At 36.2% G+C, this 22,060-nt stretch overlaps 1 protein-coding gene across 3 annotated transcripts in view; it reads left to right on the forward strand.

Annotated features, from left to right (window-relative positions):
- RABGAP1L (RAB GTPase activating protein 1 like) overlaps positions 1-22,060 on the forward strand; it is a 657,995-nt gene that overhangs the window by 367,185 nt on the left and 268,750 nt on the right. For all 3 annotated transcript variants that reach the window (NM_001444343.1, XM_084974329.1, XM_013989628.3), the window contains 1 exon segment: positions 14,851-14,964. In NM_001444343.1, the coding sequence (NP_001431272.1) occupies positions 14,851-14,964 (114 nt within the window).

Here is a 22,060-nt window from a genome sequence, read left to right on the forward strand (position 1 = left end):
TGGTTATCAGAGGGCAGAAAGGTTGGGAGTGGGTGAAGTAGATGAAGAAGATCAAGAGGTTCATATTGCAATTATAAAATAAGTAAATCATGGGGATATAACATATATCATGGTAGCTATAGCCAATAGTATTGCATTGTAAATTTGAAAGTCCTTAAGAATGTAAATCTTAAAAAGTTCTTATAACAGGGGGAAAAAATGTAACTTTGTGTGGTAACTAGACTTACTTGTAGTGACCATGTTGCCGTGTACACAAATGTCAACTCATTGCGTTGTGTACCTGAAATTAATTCAATATTATATGTTCATTCTTCATTAAAAATATTTTGAAAAAAGAAAAAAGGAGAGAAATGCAAATTTAAAAATAAAAGAAACCTTGAGATATCAGGAATGGCAGAAGCAAAGGCATAAACAGTTCTTCTCTGAGAAGGTTAGTCATAGGGCCTACAACTTGCATACTTGGAGGTAGGTTTTGAGAACTTCATTTCCATTCTTGTCTCCTCCTTTCTGTTTTCACTCCTATGCCAAAGACATTTTTCCTGTCTCCCTACAGGGAGAAAAGTTTGTGACAAAAGGATTGAAGCTATAGAGTGTGGCTTTTGAGTTAAAATTTAGACCTGCACTGTCCATTATGGTAGTCACGAGCCACGTGTACTTTCAAGCACTTGAAATGCGGCAAACCAGAAAACTGTTGAGTGTAAAAAAAAAATTTATCCTGGATTTTAAAGACTTAGTAGAGAAAAAGAGAATTTAAAATATTTTAGTGGTAATTTTTAATATTGATTACATGCTGAGATAGTATTTCAGATTCATTGGGTTAAATAAAACGTGTTTTTAAAATTAATTTCCCTTATTTCTTTTTATCTTTTTAATATGACTCCGCAAAAGTTTTAAATTATATACGTGGCTTGCATTTGTGGTGTACTTCTTTTGGACAGCATTGATTTCAGAACAATACTTCAGTCACATCACCCAGCCTGGCTTTGACTCATGTCCATTAACTAATTTCAGCACTGACTCCTTCTACCCAAAGAGGGCCACTTTTTCCCAGTATTTTCTTCTTATCCTGTCTACCTCCCTACTCGTGCTTGAAGGAATATCTGGTGATTTATGGGACAGATAGAGCACATGAAAGAAAATCAGTCAAGTTTGCTCAACTAGAGATAAGGACAGATGAAAAAAAAAAAGTTTTCATCATGGCACAGAGGAAATGAATCCGACGAGGAACCCTGAGGTTGCGGGTTGGATCCAAGGCCTCACTCAGTGGGATAAGGATCCAGCATTGCCGTGAGCTGTGGGGTAGGTTGCAGTCATAGCTTGGATCCTGTGTTGCCTGTGGCTGTGGCATAGGCCGGCAGCTACAGCTCTGATTCGACCTCTAGCTTGGGAATCCATATGCCACAAGTGTGGCCCTAAAAAAAAGAAAAAGAAAGAAAGAAAAAAGTACAGATGGGATTGTTGGAATATTAGGAATATTAGTCCCAGAGACAATGCGTTTGCTGAGGATATTCTGTGAAGCAGTTTTAAGAAAGTTCAGCAAAGTTCAGATTTTCCCCATTTTGACTATGTCAGTGGTTTTGTTTTTGATTGAAATAGCAAAGACTTCCAAGATAACTGTGTGCCTTCTTTTCCTTTGTTTTTGCCTACTCACAGTCTGTGTGGTTTACCTTCAGAGACCATCAAAGCCTTAGGGAGTCCAGCCCCTAAAAGGGGCTGATATGGGCTGGGATACTTGGCTGTCAATCTCTGAGCCTTGGAAGCTAAGTTCCTGCTATGGTTGGTTGCAGCCAAAAAGATAAAAGTAGCTGATGAAAATTGTTTCAGAGGAAGTGGACCTGTGTGTGTGTGTTAGAGAAGTTTCTGTTTAAATTGTTTTCAATTGAAAATTCTGTCCTTTAAAGAATATATGAGAAGAAAAATCAGATTTGCAATTAATTTACAATATAATCAAAAACTAAAAAATTATTCAAACATATACCATTATAATCAGATATAGTGCCCACTAATTATTTTGTTTATAAAATTTCAATAAGAATTTTAAAACCCTTCAAAGAAATAATTTAGAATATTTAAGTGGATGCTAACACTTACTTAAATTTTTCCTGTATAGGAATTATATACAAAGATTGCTTGTCCCCAGGCCACCACACTCACCAAGTCTTTCAAGTCGTACCCTGATACTTCTTCATATCAATATTTGCCATGTAAATACCAGGGCAATAAATCATCCTTTGATAAGACACAGTGAAGTATTAAAATCCCATTGTGCTAATTTTGAAGACAAGAAAAGTTTTTCAGATGTTAACTGATTGATCTTTATTAGGCATTTGAACAGAGGGGAGACACTGTTGACCAAATAAAGTCTCAGCATCTTTGTCCTCGGTTGCCTGGGAGGGATCTTTATCTGTTCCCTGCCTTCACGTCTTCAGGGACCTCTCAGATCAGTCTGCTATATCTTAATTTGATCTTATTTTCTAGGTCATCAGTTCAGTTTTTCTGTGCCTCACAGGCTTGATATTCTCACTAATAATGTTATCTGCCCATTGTTATCTGGATGTCCTCCTTTTCCTCTCAGTCTTTTATGGTTTAGAGCAGATCTTTCTGATTCTATTCATAACCCTCTCTGTGGCTTTTAACTAATATTTGCTCATTTTAAAGTAAATTTAACACAGCTTGATTGAGAAGTCAAATATGACTAATTTATATCAAGAACAGAACAATATATGAAGGGTACTCAGGAATTGATTTCCCTGTACTGTGGTAGTAGTAAGCTGCATAAGACTGCCAGATTTAACAAAATTGAAACTACAGGATGCCCATTTAAATTTGAATTTCAGGAGTTTCCATTGTGGCTCAGCAGAACCAAGTCTGACTGGCATCCATGAGGACGCAGGTTTGATCCCTGGCCTTGCTCAGTGGGTTAAGGATTCAGTGTTGCCTCGAGCTGTGGTGTAGGTTGCAGACGTGGCTTGGATCCCATGTTGCCTTGGCTGTGGTGTAGGCTGGCAGCTATATCTCCAATTGGACCCCCAGCCTGGGAACCTCCATATGCTGTGGGTGGGGTCCTAAAAAAACAAACAAAAAAATTTGAATTTCTGATAAACAAAGAACTATTTTTTAAATATAAACAGGTATGTCCTATGCAATATTAAATCCCCTGCAGTTTAACAGAGCATCCTGTGTATTATCTGGTATCCCTTAAGGTTTGAGGGGCAAAGCACAGTAGTTTCTAACCCTTGTGGAATTATGAAATCTTAAGACAACTAAAGCTCACATGGTTGAGCACATTGAATTGAATACATTTTTTTTTTGTCCTTTTGCTATTTCTTTGGGCCCCTCCTGCGGCATATGGAGGTTCCCAGGCTAGGGGTCGAATCAGAGCTGTAGCCCCTGGCCTACGCCAGAGCCACAGCAACACGGGATCCAAGCCGTGTCTGCAACCTACACCATAGCTCATGGCAACGCCGGATCGTTAACCCACTGAGCAAAGGCAGGGATGGAACCCGCAACCTCATGGTTCCTAGTCGGATTCGTTAACCACTGCGCCACGACGGAAACTCCTGAATACATTTTCTTTATTGAGCAATGAATTTTGTAATAGTTGTCCTACTTAAATCTTGTAGTAAAATGAAGACAAAAAGCCAACAAGTCAAGTTCTTCTACTCATGAAATATAAGCCCTCCTTCCCTCCAGTGTCTTTCTTTTTCCTCCTATCACTTTGCCCACATGGCCTTGATCTCTCCAGGGTCAATACCACTGTATTGTCATACCTGCTTTCAGGGTTAAAGCCAGACCACTTTTTTCGCCTCACTTACCTCATTCCATCTCCATCTCTTTCCTCATTTTTAAGAATTGCAGATATTCCTCTAGTGGTGAAAGCGAATGCATCCTCTTGACTGATACTCTGGGACAGAATACTGTGTCTTTCTTATTTAAAGAATTAAAATCTGGAGTTCCTATTGTGGCTCAGTGGGTTAAGGACCCGACTTGTCTTTATGAGGATGCAGGTTCAATCCCTGGCCTCCCTCAGTGGGTTAAGGATCTGGCATTGCCATAAGCTGAGGCATAGGTTATAGATGCGGCTCAGATCCAGTGTTGCCATTGCTGTGGCATAGGCCTGCGGGTGTAACTCCATTCAGCCCCTTGCCCAGGAACTTCCATAAGCTGCAGGTATGGCTGTAAAAAGAAATTTAAAAAAAAATCAAAATCCTTTCCTCTTTCTGTGGCTCTCAGATTTACTACATTTGTGATGGGTTCTCTGGCCCATGCTATCTCCATCATGTTCCCTGGTGGCTCAGCAGGTTAAGGATCCTGTGGTATCAACTGCTATGGCTCTTGTTACAGTTTGACATAGGTTCAATCCTTGGCCAAAGAACTTCCACATGCTGTGAGTGTGGTCAAAAAAAAAAAAAAAAATTCTCTTTAGCAACTTGGGTTCATTAGGAAAAAGTTAAATAAAAATATGTGGCCCTTATAGCATTTAAATCAAAAGCAAATACATATGTTGATTAAAGGGGGGGTGATAGTGTTTCAAAAGTGAGAAAGATGACAGCCAATGAATTGTTTTTCTCTCTATTTTTTAATGCCAGTGTTATAGAACCTAAATAACTAGCAATTCAAAAGATGGTGGTGAGGGGGAAATCCTCATTTCATGAGTATCTTATAGTTTTGTGAAATAGAAGATGTTAGTCATTCTTAATTTATAGCTTCTAAAGGGTCCTTTAAAAAAGAAGATCTATATCTTCCTTAGATTTAAGTTAACATGTTTTTAAGATTAATAAAGAACCTGAACCTATTAAATTCTATAACCAAGAGATGCAATGAATAGGAAAAGTTTCCTGATTCTTACCTAATCTTGATCTTAATCTCCTACTTCAAGCTACTTTGTTGAGAAAGAGTTAATGTGAACTATGAAGGTATTTCAGGTTTCTAAAACATCATATTTAATGTAATTTGCTTCTAGCAGGGTCTTGGACACATTGTATGATTCATCTCCTTTCACTTTTAAAGTAAAAAATTAATTTTTTAAAAAAATGGAGCGCTGGGGGAGTTCCTGCTGTGGCTCAGCTGAAACAAATCTGACTAGCATCTATGAAGACACAGTTTCGATTCCTGGCCTCGCTCAGTGGATTAAGGATCTGGTGTTGCTGTGAGCTGTGGTTTAGGTCACAGATGTGGCTCAGATCTGGTGTTGCTGTGGCTGTGGCATAGGCCAGCACCTGCAGCTGCAATTTGACCCTTAGCCTGGAAACCTCTATATACCGTGGGTGAGGCCCCAAAAAGACAAAAATAAATAAATAAATAAAATAAAAAATGGAGCACTTGAATGTATCTTTATCTTTTATGGCTTTTCATATAAAATGAGATAAAATTCAGTGGAAAAACTACAAACTGCTTTTTGTAAAGATGATTTTTGGCAATTCCAATAGTGGTAGAATTTCTAATTTCTATTTTTAAAAGGAGATCCATTTAGATTTTTTTGTAGCTTCTGTAATATGTTTAATTATTTTCATATATCATCTTTGGTATTAGGAGCAAGGACATTTTGGTATGCATTTTCCTGTGAAATTTTGGTTTGGAAGTCCTTTTCAACATCTTTGGTTTGGTGCAAATTATTTCCTTTTGAAACTTCTCTTGACTAAATGAAATTAGAAGAGAACTGAAAGTAAAAATTATAAAACTCAAATATCTCTGTCATAGGGAATATATACTTCCTATGCCTGCATCCCATATTCTGATTTATTCAGCACCCATTTATGAAGTACCTACTAATGTCCCAGGCACCAGGGAAACAACGATAAAAAAGAACTAATCAAGGTCTACCTGGAGGTGGCAATCAAGTGGGGATATTCAAGCATGGATACAGCTAATTAAAAGAGCAGAGTGGAAGACCAAAGGACAAATTGATTAAGAGAGGAAAGAGGAGAAGATGTCTAAAAAACTCTTTGTCAGCTTAGATATGGAGGTTCACTCTACTAAGATTAAGAATATAGCAAATTCTGAATTGAGTTTTTGATTTGTTAAGTTTCAGATGTAGAATGATACATCTGTGGGACTAGTAGTTCCTAAATAACCCTTTGTGGACTTTTGCTTGAGGCTGCATGGGTCTTTGTTAAAAATACAGATTGTCTGGAATTACAAGTGAGATTTTTGTAGGTGAAATCTGGAGATACGGGTTCTGAAATAACTTCTCAGATGATTCTGATAATCAGTAAGGTTTGACATCTACTTTAGTAAAAATCCAGGAGAGAGAAGACAGATGGTAGCGGAAGTTACAGGAGTGGATGTGATTTCCCAGGCAGAGCATTACGAGTGAGCACAGAACAAGGCTTAGGAGGTGCACCATCAGATAAGGAGTAGGCAGAGGAGAAAACAGCAAAGAAACTAAAAAAGGTATATACCGTGTCAAGGAGCTAGAATATATTTACCTAGATTTTCTAAGTCTTAGAATAGTAATGCTCATTTCTGAGTCCGTATAGAGAAAAATAATGCAGAAGAAAAATCTTTAGGTTTCAACTCATTATTTGGCTTTATTCCAAAAAGGATTAATCAATTTTTTTTTAATTTTATAGCATTTTTTATTACTCGGTTGCATTTACAGTTGTACAGCGATCATCGCAACTAAATTTCATAGCATTTCCAACCCAAACCCTTAGCACATCCCCCTCCTCCGCCGAACCTGTTTCATTTGGAAACCATAAGTTTTTCAAAGTCTGTGAGTCAGTATCTGTTCTGCAAAGAAGTTCATTGTGTCCTTTTTTTAGATTCCCCATGTAAGTGACAGCATTTGATGTTGGTGTCTCACTGTCTGACTTCACTTAGCATGATATTTTCTAGGCCCATCCATGTTGCTACAAATGCCGTAATCTTTTTCCTTAAAAAGGATTAATCACATTTCAAATGTGCCCTATTGCAAAAAGATTGCTACTATTTCCAGAGAAATCTGTTGCAGAAACAGTAATTGACCCTCTTAAATAGAGAAAAATAACTGGTTAAAAGAAAGTTGTGATATTAACCAGAGTTTGTAAAATAAAAAACGCCTTGTTGTACACTTATTAAATTGAACTAGAAATTTTAATTTATTGAAATGACCTTTATCATTGAGAACTAGAACTAGTCTCTCAGGAACAAATTCTTCTGTTCGTAGCCCTTCCTATTTCTTTTGTGGTGGTGGTGATCAGTGCATCTTCCCCTCCTACATGAGTAATAAGTTATGTTTTTTTGGAAACATGTACTATTTTAAAAAGGGATAAAATGGCAATTATATAACCTGTCTTGATATAAAGATTAATTGGCTTTTTCAAAACCCACATTCCAGGATGGAGTAACTTTATTGATCCCAAGTGATTTTTAAGATATAAGTATTTTTTACATTTACTTGGAGATGTAGTTATTGTTCACTTACACTCACTCTCCTTTGAGGTTCCAGGTGATCCTTTATGTGAGGGAATTATAGGATCATATCAGTAGTTGTGTGATCTACTTTTAATTTAATGGTCTTCACTTCACTAACCACAGATAGATTTTTGAGGAGCTCAGTGAACAGATGACCAAATGATCAATAATAGTCCGTTACCTTTAACCTTTGAGGTTCTACATTAAAGATAATTTTTCAAAAGGCATCTGAGTTAACATGGTATTGGGGACCTGTTTTATTCTGATAGTATTTTGTCAAAGGCAGAGAAAAAGGTAGGCAGTGATATATATTTGAATAGAGAAATTATATACTGGTGAGAATACCACAGTGAGAACATTTGTTGGTGGCCGTCTTGTTAGGATTTAACCAATTTCAAAGTTAGAGTGAGAGCAGTGTCCACACAAAATGCCCCTACTCCTGACACCAGGTATGTCAAGTTATTACCAAAATCACCCTCAGCTTCAATAATTCACTAGAAGCACTCACAGAACTCAGAGACAGCTGTAGCACTCACGGTGCCATTGCAGGATAAAGATTAAAGCTTGCAAAGGGATGGAGCACATAGACAGAGCTGAGTCTAGAAGTACCAAGTGTGATGCTTTTTTCCCTGTGGGCCAATGGACAGTGTAACTTTCCTGACATCAGTGTGTGGTGATATGTGTAGAATATTGCCAGATAGAGAAGCTCACCTGAGTCTTGTCCAGAGTTTTTACAAGGGCTCATTATGTACTGCTCACAGGACTGATCTCTAGTCTCCAGCCTCTCTGTAGATAGACCTAATACTGTATGCTCCAGAGCCCCATGATAAGTCACATCGTTCAACTGCTGGGTGGTCAAGGCTGACATGCAAACAAAGACTTCCTGTTAGGCTTGGCATCCCAAGGGCCCAGAGGTCACCTCCTAACAACCAGTGGCAAACATCAGTTGTCTTTTTGGGTAAGGTTAATGCTTACAGCAATTCTTTCAGATAGTAAAATTCTTTCAGATAGTAAAAGCAGATGGGGGCCCCACTGAAGCAAGACCACAAAGACCATGGCACATGAAATAGCTCCTTATTGTCTGTAGGATTTATTGAAGACATCTCCATTTAAGATTACCTTTCCATATTCTGGATGCCACTCAACCTGCCCCTTTATAAATTCCCTCCCACAGTCAATCAGAGTCATATTTCCTAGACATGACCACTTCTTTCCTTCTTTGGAGCCTCTACTTATGCCATACTTGTTATCACTGTGTTCTCTTGAGACCTTTGTTCAGCCCATCCTGTCTGTGGTGCCCAGCCCAGTCCCCAGTCCCCAGCCCCTGTGGAAGGCCGCTTTCCCCACTTGCACCCTTCTATAATCACTTTCTTTCCAAAATTCTTATAGCTAACTTTACTCATATCATTCATTTGGCTGTTGGCATACGTTTCCTTCCATTGATATTTTGTTTTTACGTGTAGATCTTAACCTCTTGCAGTTTAGGGGCATTATTGACTATATCTCATACCTTTTTGATTCCCTAGATCATAGTACAATGTCTTGCACATAGTAAGTGTTAGGTAAATATTTGAAGGGTAGGCTTTCAGATACACATGTGCACCTAGGAACACATTATTCAAATGCATGAGCTAAAACATCTTGTAAGTAATCTAAATTATACTTACAAATTTCTGAGTAGCCATGTTGAGCCAAGAGAGTATTAGAGTTATTTTTAACAATTCATTGAAGATGTCTGCAAACATAAAGGTCAGCTGGGAAATGTCTAGAGAAGTCCAGCTGTCCTGCTCCAACGTCAGAGCTTTTGCCCATGCATTCCCCCTTGCCTGTAATGCTCTTTCTCTAAATATTTGAACCCTTACTCAGAGAAGCAAAACTACTCTACCTAAAATATTATCCTACTCCTCACTATATCTTTATCTTGCTTTAATTTTTTCATAAATACATTTCACCAACCAGTATTATATATTTGTTCTTTATGTCTTTCCCCTACTGCTAGAATGTAAACTCCAGAGAGCAGGGGCATTGGCTTGCTAACAGGGATTTCTTCTGCACCTAAAACAGTGTCTGATTCTTAGTGAATACTCTGGAATTTGTATGTTGAATACGTGAACAAATTTGAACTATGTAACTATGCAAATGGAAAGCTTAATTTTTCATGTACATTCAGTTTTCATGTCATTCAATTCAAGATTATTGAGTTCAAAAAGTTTCAAACAGAAGCATCTAAAATGAGTTAAGGAATGGTAGAATGTTTTTTTTTTTTTCGTTTCTTTTCTTTTTTTTCTTTTTAGGGCTGCACCCACAGCATATGGAGGTTCCCAGGCTAGGAGTCAAATCAGAGCTGTAGCCACCGGCCTACGCCACAACCATAGCAACATCAGATCTGAGCCACGTCTGCGACCTATACCACAGCTCACGGCAACGCCAGATCCTTAACCCACTGAGTGAGACCAGGAATCAAACCTGCAACTTCATGGTTCATAGTCAGTTTTGTTTCCTCTGTGCCACAGTGGGGACAACAGAATGTTTTCTAAATTATTAAAAATATTCAGTCTAGGGATTTCCCATTGTAGCACAGTGGAAACGAATCCAACAAGTATCCATAAGGATGCGGGTTCAATCCCTGGCCTTGCTCAGTGGGTTAAGGATCCAATGTTGCTGTGAGCTGTGGTGTAGGTCACAGACACAGCTCGGATCCTCCATTGCTGTGGCTGTGGAGTAGGCCAGCAGCTATAGCTCCAATTCGACCCCTAGCCTGGGAACTTGCATATGCCACGGGTGCGGCCCTAAAAAGCAAAAATAAATAAATAAATTTGTAAAAACAATAACTTGATGTGTACATACTCAAAGTTAATAAAATTGTAAAATGTAACAATTAGGTGAAAATAGACATCTTTATCAAATACTGGTTATTAGAGGCATTCTTTCAGGTTTTATAGAAAAATAATGTTATTGTTTCACAGTGTTCAATAAATATGGAGCACTTAACATTTTTATTCACTGTAAAATAAAGTTTAAAAGCTGTTTTAATAAAAGTTATAACTAATAATTTAAAAATAGTGCAAAGTTAGAAAAGCATATAACTTTGGAAAATAATAGCATGGAGTTCAGTTATTGTGCTTCATTCTAACAGGAGTTGCAGAGTTTATTATCGTGCATTGATATGAATTTCCAGGATTGTTAATACACCAGTTGAACCTTTATTTTGGGACAATGAGTGATCAGCAACCCTGGGAATGAGGATATATCCAAATATGGCCATAGATGCATTTGGTAGGTATATTTAGAGTCTAAAAGTATCCCCAGATATTCATCAGGAAGAAGTATTTAACCTAGATTCCATAGGATCTCTGGGAAATCCAGGCTGTGTTTATAGGCTGCAATGCTTCTTAGTTCTCCAGTCCCAAAGAAATGCTTTTTTCTATTCAGATACTTCCCACTCAGGTCCTTGCACTACCTTCAGGGTCAAGATGTTCATCATGAATATCAGCTGGTTTCATAAAGACACTTCCTCCTCTCCTCTCTCTTCCCCCTGTCTTCTCATTGTTGCTTCACCCACTAAGAAATTTCTTTCTAGTTGAAGCCAGACTATGGCTTACACTTTTGACCTTTGTGTCAGGCTTTGACTCTCAGACATTTGGCAGCATGTGTGTGCAATACCCAGAAAGCAGCTTGCTCACACTATGATGTAGTTGATGTTGATTTCTTTGCTTCTACATTACCCTGCTTTTGCTGAGCTCTCTCCTCATATTCCAGGAATGAAGACTGGCAATGATCCAACCTTTATGTGTTACTGTTTCTAGCTCATCATTTTAGTAGTATGTTTGAAACTAGAATGAACTTTTATGTTTTCTCCTTTCATCTCTGCCTCTTTGGATTTTTGGCAAACATCAAGGCAGATAAATCAGACCCACCACTGTAAACCCATCTGCTTTCAGGGACATGCAAGCTGACCAGTTTGTGATGTTTTACCACAGATCTAGCTCCAACATAGAACTAAAGGAGAATCCCTGTGGAGTAAGACTAGAAGGCACGTTTGAAAGTTAGTTTTTTTAAGCTTTGGGTAATTTATCTGCTAATTGATTGTGGCTAGTCTACATTGGCATTTCTAATGACATTAACAAATTGACATGGTACTTACAAAGTTGAAATGATTATGTAGTAGATGTAAAGCGAAAATGCTGTATATTTTCGGTTTGAAAATAGAGATTAGTAAGAAAAGATGGTATCATAGTTGTAATAATATAGCAAAACAAGACACAGCCAAAGGTGTTCTAGTTTATTAGGACATTACTTTTATACTTCATCTAGTGCTAAGGTCACATGTGAAAACAGTCATCCTAACTAAAAAATATCTTTCCAGTTGTTGACAGCCTAGAAGTTGTATCATAAAAAATAATAAGGTATGGTCATCCAAACCTGTCTTCCTAAAACTTGTTGACACTTGAATGCTATATTTATTTCCTTCTCACAACAAGCAAGTAAGTGATGATTCTCTTCGAACAGGAATTAAGAGGATTACAAGCTGTCAGGGCATGTAGGTTATACTGGAATAGGTCATGTAAAGCTCTTGTTAATAGGTTCTAAATGGACTCTACTAAAATGATCAAAAGTTAATCACGCTACTTATCATACCTCTTAGAATTGGTTTTAAGCTGATCTTCAATAAGCTGAATCATATGCTCCATTAGACCATGGATTTTATCACACTAGAGACATGTCTTTTGTGAAGTTTAGTTTTATGACTTAGTGGTTTGGAAATTAAAGAAAGTCCTTGAAAGATAAACTAAAAATTTCATTTCTATGTGGGTGAAGTTGTGAGTCTTCAGATACTGGTGAAATAGCTACCCATGAAAGAGTGAATTCTTCCCTTTTTTTTTTTTTTTTTTTTTTTTTGGTGTACAGAAGTTCTGAGGCCAGGGATCAAAGCCATGCCGCAACAACAACTCCAGCCACAGCACTGACAGCCCTGGATCTTTAACCTGCTGTGCCACAGGGAACTCCTCTTCCCTCTTCTCTTTCTGAAGATAGTTGTCAGGACTTAAGGAGACTCTGCTTGTAGGGACCTTCCCAGAAAATGTAGTTTGGTTATGCTATAAAGTGTTTTCAGCCATATTTTTTAAAAATGTTTCCATATGAAATGTTTTAACTCCAGATGTTGGGATGGTGAATTATTTGGCTTCTTTTTTGTTCTTTGGTGTATCACTCGACCTTCACTTAAATGAAAGGAATCAGTGAATAATGTAAGAAAATAACTTTTTTTGTTTCTTAAGTGAAGTTGCAGAAATTATTCTCTTAGCCAACTGAGAGCAACACAGAGAAAGAAAATTCTAAAAACACACAGGTAAAAAGCACTTAAAAGCAATCATAGGAAGAAACATTTTATTAAGTACAAAAAGTTTATGATTTTTTTCTATTTGATTTTGCCCCTTTACTTTTTAAAACAAACAAGGAAGAGTCCAGTATTCATAGAAAAAAATTACTCAATATTATGCAGAGTTGTTTCCTAGAAATTTTTGATCAGTTTCCCTTTCTCTGAACCAGACCACTGGTACCATTTAAACACAGCATGATGACAGTAAAGTAGGCAGTTTATAGAGAATATGGTCCAATGATTTCACTCCCTTAACATTTCAAAAAGTGCAGAAAGAGTTATCCTGTAAACCACTTTGCACATGTTTGCACCTAACATAGTTCAGCTTGGGAGGAGTAACATTCATTGGGTATTTTTTCCAAATAGTTTGTAAGTGGAGACTATTACTGTATGGAAAGAAAACCTTTCTTTTGGAGAAAACCAGGGCAGTGAAAACTCATCTGCCTGGTACAAGATTCCCCTACTTAGACTCTAAACCAAACCAGATAAACCATACACTTCATAAAATACCTCTTTATACATTACCTTTACGTCCGCATTATTCTGTACCGCCTACCTTACCCCCAGTTTTCTTTATCATTAGAAACTATACTTACTGTGATAAATAGAAGCTTTCTGTGTATCCTTTCATTTAGGTTATGGCAGTTTTTTTTAGGTTCCATTTTTATTCAGTTTTAGCATTCCATTTCTGTAAGCCATCGGAATTTCCCCTGGACTGATTTGTAATATGTTTGGTGTTTGCTAGCAAATTCAGAACCTTTCCGTTTTTGTCCTTTCTTTGCATGGTATAAGGTCTAATTCCAGCATGATAGTAGCTGAAATGAAAAAGGCAACAAGAGAAGGCACTGGCTTACCTTAGAGCTAATCAGCCACTTCCCTCCTAGATAGAAAGAGAAATGGCATTTATTAAAGTAATTCATGTATTAATCTTTTTTCTCTTCTTGATTTTAAGTGAGAGATTTGTTCAAATCTTTGTGGGATCAAGATATTAAATGATAATTTAAATTTGCGTTACTAGTCATTGATGCTTCTTTAAATTGTGCAAAATGTTTTCATCATTGAGGTTGAAGTAGTCACATCCTATTTTCTTGACATTTAAACAGACAAAACAAACACAGGAATAAAATCAAATTAAGTGAATGATTAATCATTTTTATAAGGCTTAACATTTACTTAGTTTTGAGCTTTTGGATCTTGAATTTGTCTTAAAAAAACAAAAACCAAAAACCTCTAGATTTATCTTTAAAGCATATATCATCTTAAAATAGTAGTTTGGGGGCTTTTTGTTTTCTGAAGCATGTAAGTTGAGTAGTTAACCTCAGTTGGGTAATTAACCTATTGGGGTAATATTTTTTACTTTCAAAATGACTGTGGTCTGTGTTTCCACTCATCAGAATGAAAAACTCAGATGATATTTGGTTCAGTGCAGGTGTGGAGAAATACATACTCCACAGTTGCTTGGATTATGCGTTGGTACAACTCCAGAGGGAACTCTGGAGAGTACCTTATCCTTTGACCTAGCAATTCCACCTCTAGGCACCTATCTTGAACATCTATGTATAAAAGTATTCCTAGTGATATTATCTGTGATATAAATAGAAAAATACAAAAAATCATTATTAAGAGAATATTAAATAAATTATGATATATCCATATCCAGATATACCTCATTCTTTTCCAATAGCTGCTCTTAAAGAGAATGAAATACCTTTGCATGTACTGATAAGGAATATTCTGCAAGTTATCCTGTGAAGTGAAAGGAGCAGATAGTTTACTTCTATTTATGCTTCAAAAAGCAAAGGGTAGAGATGTGTGTATACAACTTCCCTCCCTCTCCTCCCCCTCACATCAACATGCATTCACACATCTAAAGACTGATGAATGAAAGGATTCAAAAGAATCTCTTGGCAGTATTTGTCTCTGGTGAATGGGACTAAGGATCTGGAATTGAAGCAGGTTTTTGTGTGTTGAGGAGGGGTAGCTTACTTTTTTGTGTGCTGTTTGAATTTTGTTACCATGTATGTATTATTTTTCATAATTAAGAAATTTTAAGTTAATGACCAAGTCTATTTTTTTAGGACTCAGCCCAGGAGAGTGTTATTACCCGAGATATTCACCGTACGTTTCCTGCACATGATTACTTTAAAGATACTGGAGGAGACGGCCAGGAATCGCTCTATAAGATCTGCAAGGTAAGACCCTCCCCCTCATTTTCGTCTAACTTATTTTACAGGGCTATATTTTAGGAACCCATCTTAAAGATTTTTAGATCCCCTGTCTTTATTTCTTATGTGCACTGCGCCGTGTTCTCTGCTTTGTGCTTATACTGCCAGCTCCTCAGTACTGAGTGCCAACAAAGGTGACTTTGGGGCTGCATGTTCTGTGCTGTCTTGTGAGGGAGGAGGCATTATATGGCTTTGCTGCTAACAAGAAAGGAACAGAGGGTCCTCTGAGGCTAGTGCAGAAAAGGCTCAGAGGAGTCCTGATGACTCTTGCCCATCTGACAGGATCATGTGGCAGTTGTCTCAATTTTTTGACAGTAGGCAGGAGTAAGAAACAGTGTGGTACTGTTTCTGAATACTGGCATTTTCTCTGATATTGGTTTTATGGTTTGTTTGTTTGTTTTAATTTCCCCAATACTGGACTTCCCATGCGGCTCACAGCATAACTTCTCTGATATTGTTGATACTCCGAGTTACGTCACACCGTATATCTTTGTGCCGTTTTTATGTCCCATTAGGAAATCTTTCTTCTCCCTCGTTATTAGTAGATGTGAAGAAGTCTCTTTCCTGATTTTCAGCAAATATGCTTTGCTTGGATTAAAAAAGAAAAGACTTTATTAGTAGAGAATTATTATCAGATTATTTACTTTCAAATTTATATTAGAAATGCAGAATGACATTTCAAATCGTTAATATACTATTAACTTATCCATATGAGTTGAGAGCAAAGACTCAAAATTGTGAAATTTCCATTAAACAAAGTTTTACCTTTTATCCTCAAAGTTAAGATCCTCTACAGAGTGTGGTGGTTATACTCAACATTTATCCTCACCTATGATTCCAGTAGAGATTATTGATGAATAGTGAACTACACTGGAATCTTGTAAGAATAGAGAGAATAAACAAACACCAAGGCTAATTTGTAAGGTTTAAGAATAATCTAATTTAGCCTTTTATTAAGTAGCAAAGATTAACCAGAATAGATAGTCAGAAATATACTCACATAGCACTATCACATTTTGTTTGTCCTTTTCTTTAAATGGCACCTAAAAAAGCACTTGCCTGCATATGCTAAAGTAGGATTGATGTTCAACTCTGCAAATGATGTACTTTAGGTCCTTCTTGCATGTTTGTGGTTTAGCCCTCTGCCTACTCCTGTCTTATCTTTTTTTTTTTTCTTTTCTCTTGATGTAGCCATTTTGGAGTATTATAAATGTACACATGGATCAGAAACCCATTTTTTTTGTGGGGGTATCATTTAGAGCTAGAAATGCATAACTAACTTAAAGTCTGAAAGTGTAGTGATTTCTGGAAGGTGATGCATCATCTAGTTTTTAAAATGCTAAAAACCATCAAACACCACAAAAAATGTATAATGCATTCATTATATGCTTGTAAAAGGAAAACATAATTATTTAAATTTTTTTCTATCTGTTTTGAAATTCTACAAGCTAATTAGCTTTTGGCTTGTGTAAGGATGATATCAAAATTTATATAGTTTCTAAGTTATTTAGAAAAGCCTGGCTTGTAGTACGGAACAGTGTTTTTCTCCCAGCATTTAGTGTATTTTCAGCCAATAATTAACTTTTCTCTCACACTTTGTGTGATTGCTACTAGATACTTTTTTCATGTAAGTAAAACAGATGCCTCCATGTGTTTGCAGCCTCTGACTTACAATTTTGCTTCATTGTGGTGAAAACAGTATTTGCCTTATTATATAAGATTTAGAGGGGAAATATATGAAACATTACTAAACAAAAAGATAAAAGTTAAATAATTAGTACAGTTAAGTAGTTGATACTCCTTGCTTTGATATTGCAGATAATAATCTTACTTTGAATTCACTAGAGATTATTTGTTAGTACATTCACACAGCTTTTGTAGCCATTTTAGATTATCAGTGTGTATTTTGCAACATGATGGCATAGTTTTAAAGCTCTTTCTGAGTAAAGAATATTATAAAAATGTAGCTCTAAGATACCTTATAATTGGTGAATATCTTAAATTGCACTAGATTTTGTCAAAATATGGAAAACCAAAGAATCATGTTAAAAACATTTCAGAATCCAAGGTAGTAAATAAAAGCTACTAAGGCTTTTAATATTGTACTAAAATATATATTACTTAGATATGACTTTACACGTCTCTGATAGTGAGAGCAGAGATGAATGCATCAGAAAAATGTTAGAGAAACCAACATTTGTTGGAGTCCTACCTTGTGGGCCACTTGGTTTGTGATTGACACAATTCCTTCTCCTCCTGGTCTGCTGTTGCTAGCAGTGCAGTGCTCATGCAGGGAAACCTCAGAGGGTAGTGATCATCACAGGTAGGGGGGCATACTTACAAGTAATTTAGAATTGAATATTCTTCTCAAGTTTGTGTATCCACTTTTCCTTTGCTTTTTGTATTCAGTTTGCGCCATGGGACCTTTATGACTTTTAAGGCCACTGAGTCTGGTCCACCTGTTCTGTCATTTGTATTTCTAGAATAATATCTAACATCATATCTCACACTCTTAGCAATAAAACTGGATTTCCATTCAGAATACCTTGCACAAGACTGAATAAACAGTAATAAAACCTTGACTTTAAATCAGCCAGATTGTTGTATATAAATAAAGACAATTTGGCTTCTTCTTTATCAGTTCTTATTCTTTTTTTCCCTTCTTAATCATTTTTGTCTTACTACACTGACCAGAATCTCCATTATAGTGTTAAAATGAATTAATGATAGTGGACATCCTTTGCCTTGCTCCTGATTGTGAAGGAAACGCATTGAATGATTTACCACTAAGAGTGGTGCATCTTATATCAGCACCACACATATAGAATTTTTTTAAATACAGGGCCTTCCACATGCTATAATAATTTCACATTTACAAAGTACTTCACTTATTATGAATTTCATTTTTCAATTTATTGAATATTTATTCAAAAAACAATAAATATTCATTTATTACCTCATTTATTTCTGACAACTCCTCAGAGCTGGAGTCTATTCTAGAAATATAATATGCTGTGCTCTTAAATTAAGACAGACATTATTAAGAGAATTTCAGTTAGAATAAATGTAGAAGTCAACTCTGGTTTCAAGGATACAAAAGTCTGCCTTTGTCGTTGAAAAGTTTTCCGTGACTTTGTTGAAATGAGGAATGATCTGAACTGTCAGATTAGAGGGAAGACTGTTAAAAACTCACTGTCATGTTTTAATGGCCCTGTCAATGTTAGTTTCTGCCTCTTAATATCTTTTTCAAAGTAGGAGGAAATCGAAATGGTTCAAAGATTCTTCTGTTGTCATAAATTTATGTGTGGAAGTGGAACTGAAAGTATAATAAGATTCGTAGGATTCTGGAAATGAGATTTGGGCTTACTTCCTTCCCTCCCTCCCTCCCTTGTTATTAGTTATGTCAATAATATATTTTTTTAAATAGTGTCCTTGAAAGGAGACAAAATATACCACCCCTCCCCAAGTAGCTTTAGCACCTTTCTAATTTACGTATGAGTTAAAATCTGGTTTTAGTTGGGAGACACGTTGGCATAGTTTAAAGGACTAAACATGAAGAGATCTGGTTCTGGTCTTGATTTCTCTTTAAGCAGATTTAAGACTTTGGGGAAATCACTTTTAAAATTTCCTTCTCAGTAAGAGTGTAGGATCTGATAAGACTATTGTCATTCTAATTTGCTCTGATTTTAAGTTTTTATTTTAAAACTTCTTCTAAAATCTAACATGTGAATGCTGAATTTAACAGTAAATTCCTATGTTAGGTACTAGCTCTGTCTCTCTATACCGTAGTTACAGAGGAGCATACTCTATAGCTCTGAGGTAATCACATTTTACTTTGAAAACTTTACCTGGCTTTCTGTTATTGTGTTTGAGCGTGTTTTTCATGCACACATTTAGTATTTTACTTCTAGATACACTGCTCTTTATAAGACGTAAGACCACTCGGTCATAGTAATTAGCTGAAATATTATTCGCAGTAGAATAGATTGAAGTGACTCTTGTGCAAATTTGAAGCATGTTACTATTTCAGATTTACTAGTTAGATCAACTGCTTTATATAAAAGAGGTTACTACTGTGAATTGAAAGGGAAGGACTGAATGTATTACAGAGGGATCCATACCTTTGTTCATCTGGGTTAATAGTTTGATTATATAATGGTTTGTAGAAGGACAAAAATAAACCTAACCCTTGTTTCATCAGTTATTTTTCTCAAAATAATATTGGATTTAATGTAAGAACTAAAGCATTTAAGGATTTATTTTGATACCAAAATAATAAGTGATCTGCTGCATGATTTTGAAGAATGCAGATGATCACTGACTCTTGCGAAATTATTTATATCGTTTTCTAGATCTAGATTTAGTTTTTTCTGGGACAGCCAGTACAAGATTGATTACCTAGAAAAAGACCAAGGACATACTTTGGGGGTCCCATAAAAGAAAAATGAGTTCATCTTTAATGATTGCATCTAGAATTTTATAACCTGAAATTCTATAAATAGTTAATTTCAGATGCATGTAAATTTGTATTCCTTTTTAAAAGATTATTTGAACTATATATGGGGAATGGGCAACTTAATTTCTTTAGTGCTTAAGGCCTTCAAAAGTTTTAATGAGACCCTCGGGATCTATCTTTTCTTTTCTTTCTTTGTTTCTTGGGCTGCACCTGTGGCCTATGAAAGTTCTCAGGCTTGGGATCAAATTGGAGCTGCAGCTGCTGGTCTGTGCCATAATCACAGCAATGCCATATCTGAGCCGCATCTGCAACCTACATCACAGCTCATGGCAACACCAGATCCTTTAACTGACTGACTGAGCAAGGCCAGGGATTGAACCTACATCTTCATGGGTACTAGTCAGTTTCTTAACCTGCTGACCCACAACAGGAACTCTGATCTTTGGGACTTCTAAGAGTAATAAATAGAAATTGGATATCACACTTAGAAATTGTGGCTTTTTCTTGAAGCTGCTTATAAAAAGGCAGAGTCTTCTTTTTTTCCAGTTTTATTGAGAAATAATTGACATATATCAGTGTATATGTTTAAGTACTTAAATGGCTTTTTAAAAAACATGACAAACATGCCATGTACAGATATTATAAAATGATTACCACAGTGGGTTTAGTGAACATCCATCTCATATAGATACAATGAAAAGAAAAGAAAACTGTTTCTCCTTGTGATGAGAACTCTTGGGCTTTCCTATCTATCACAGAGCAGTGTTAACTATAAGTTATCATATAGTATATCCATACTACTTATATATCTTTTAACTGGAAGATGAACCTTTTGACTGACTACCTTCCTCCAATTTCCTTTCTCCCCATCCCCACCTCTGCAAGTCTGGTAACCACAAATCTGATCTCTTTTTCTGTCGCTTTGGTATTGTGATTTCTTGTTTTGTTTGATTCCACATATAAGTGAAATCGTAGAGTGTTTGTCTTTCCCTTTCTTATTTATTTCACTTAGCATAATGCCTTCATGGCCCATCCGTGTTAGGCCTTTGATCTTTAGAAAGAATAGTTTCCTTAAAAATCTCTTTAGGTCTCACTAGTACCATTAAAATTTTTAATAAGTCTAACATTTAATATACATACAGTAAAGTGCACAAATATTGAGGATATAACTCAGTGAATTTTTACCAAGGGAACCACTACCGTGTAACCTTTATAGGACAAAGATAAAGAATTTTGCTGGCACTCTAGAAGCCTCCATTATTTTCCCTGCCAGCAATTACCTCCCCCAAAGGTCAACAGCGTTCTGATATCTATTACCATACATTAGTATTGCCTCATTTTTGAACTTTATTTATTTTTATTTTTATTTATTTATTTATTTATTTATTTATTGGTCTTTTTAGGGCCACACCTGCAGCCTATGGAAGTGTCTGGGCTAGGGGTTGAATCAGAGCTTCAGCCACTGGCCTACGCCACAGCCACAGCAATGTGGGATCCAAGCCACATCTGCAACCTATGCCAAAGCTTGTGGCAATGCCAGATCCTTAATCTACTGAATGAAGCCAGGGATTGAGTTTGCATCCTCATGGATACTAGTCGGATTCTTAGCTTGCTAAGCCACAGAAGGAATACCTGAACTTTATTTTTTCCCTCTAGTTTTATTGAGATATAATTGACATACAGCACTCAGTAAGTTTAAAGTGTACAGCATAATATTTGACTGACATCGTGAAATGACTACCACAATAAGTTTATTTTTTTGTCACAATAAGTTTAGTAAACAGTGAACATCTATCATCTCATATAGATACAAAATTAAAGAAATATAAAAAGGTATTTTTTGCCTTGTGATGAGAACTCTTAGGATTTACTCTCTTAACAGCTTTCATATATAACATCCTGCCTTCATCCAGTTCCCTTCCCCCCTGCCCCACCTCTGGCAATTACAGATCTGATCCTAAATTGTTTGTTTGAGTATAATTGACCTGCAACACTATGTTAGTTAATGTTACACAGCATAGTGTTTTAATATTTCTATCCATTTCAAAATTATTATCATGGCAAGTCTAGTTACTGTCTATCACCAGATGAAGATATTACATACTTAATGCCTATATTCCCCACACTGTCTGTTTTATATGTGTTACTTCTTTTGGATATTTTAAAAATTGATTCACATGAAATTATTTTGTTTTGTATGGTTTCTTTTGTTCTCATTATCTATGAACTTTACATTATTGTATGTGGCAGTAGTTCATTGTTTTCACTACTGTATAATGCAGTGTCACTGTATCACAATATAGTATCCATTCTACTCTTGGTAGGCATTTAGTGTTGTTTTCAGTTATGACTAATGCTGCTATGTATACTCTTGTATTAACAACAGTTTGGTGCTCATATGTATGCATTTCTTTTAGTATTTACTAGGAATAGAATTTCTGGGTCAAAGGATATGGACATGTTCACCTTTGGTAGATATTGCCAAACAGGTTTTCAAACTGTAACCATTTACATTTCCAACAGCAGTGTATAGGAATTCCAGTTGCTCCTTATTTTCACCAAAATTTGATAAACTTAAATTTTAACCATTTTGGTAGATGTTTAGTG

Source organism: Sus scrofa, chromosome 9, assembly GCF_054392235.1.
Source record: "Sus scrofa isolate SSC_HxYL_T2T_F1_AM1 chromosome 9, Sscrofa_HxYL_maternal_Yorkshire_Landrace_v2.0, whole genome shotgun sequence".
NCBI classification, from domain to species: domain Eukaryota; kingdom Metazoa; phylum Chordata; class Mammalia; order Artiodactyla; family Suidae; genus Sus; species Sus scrofa.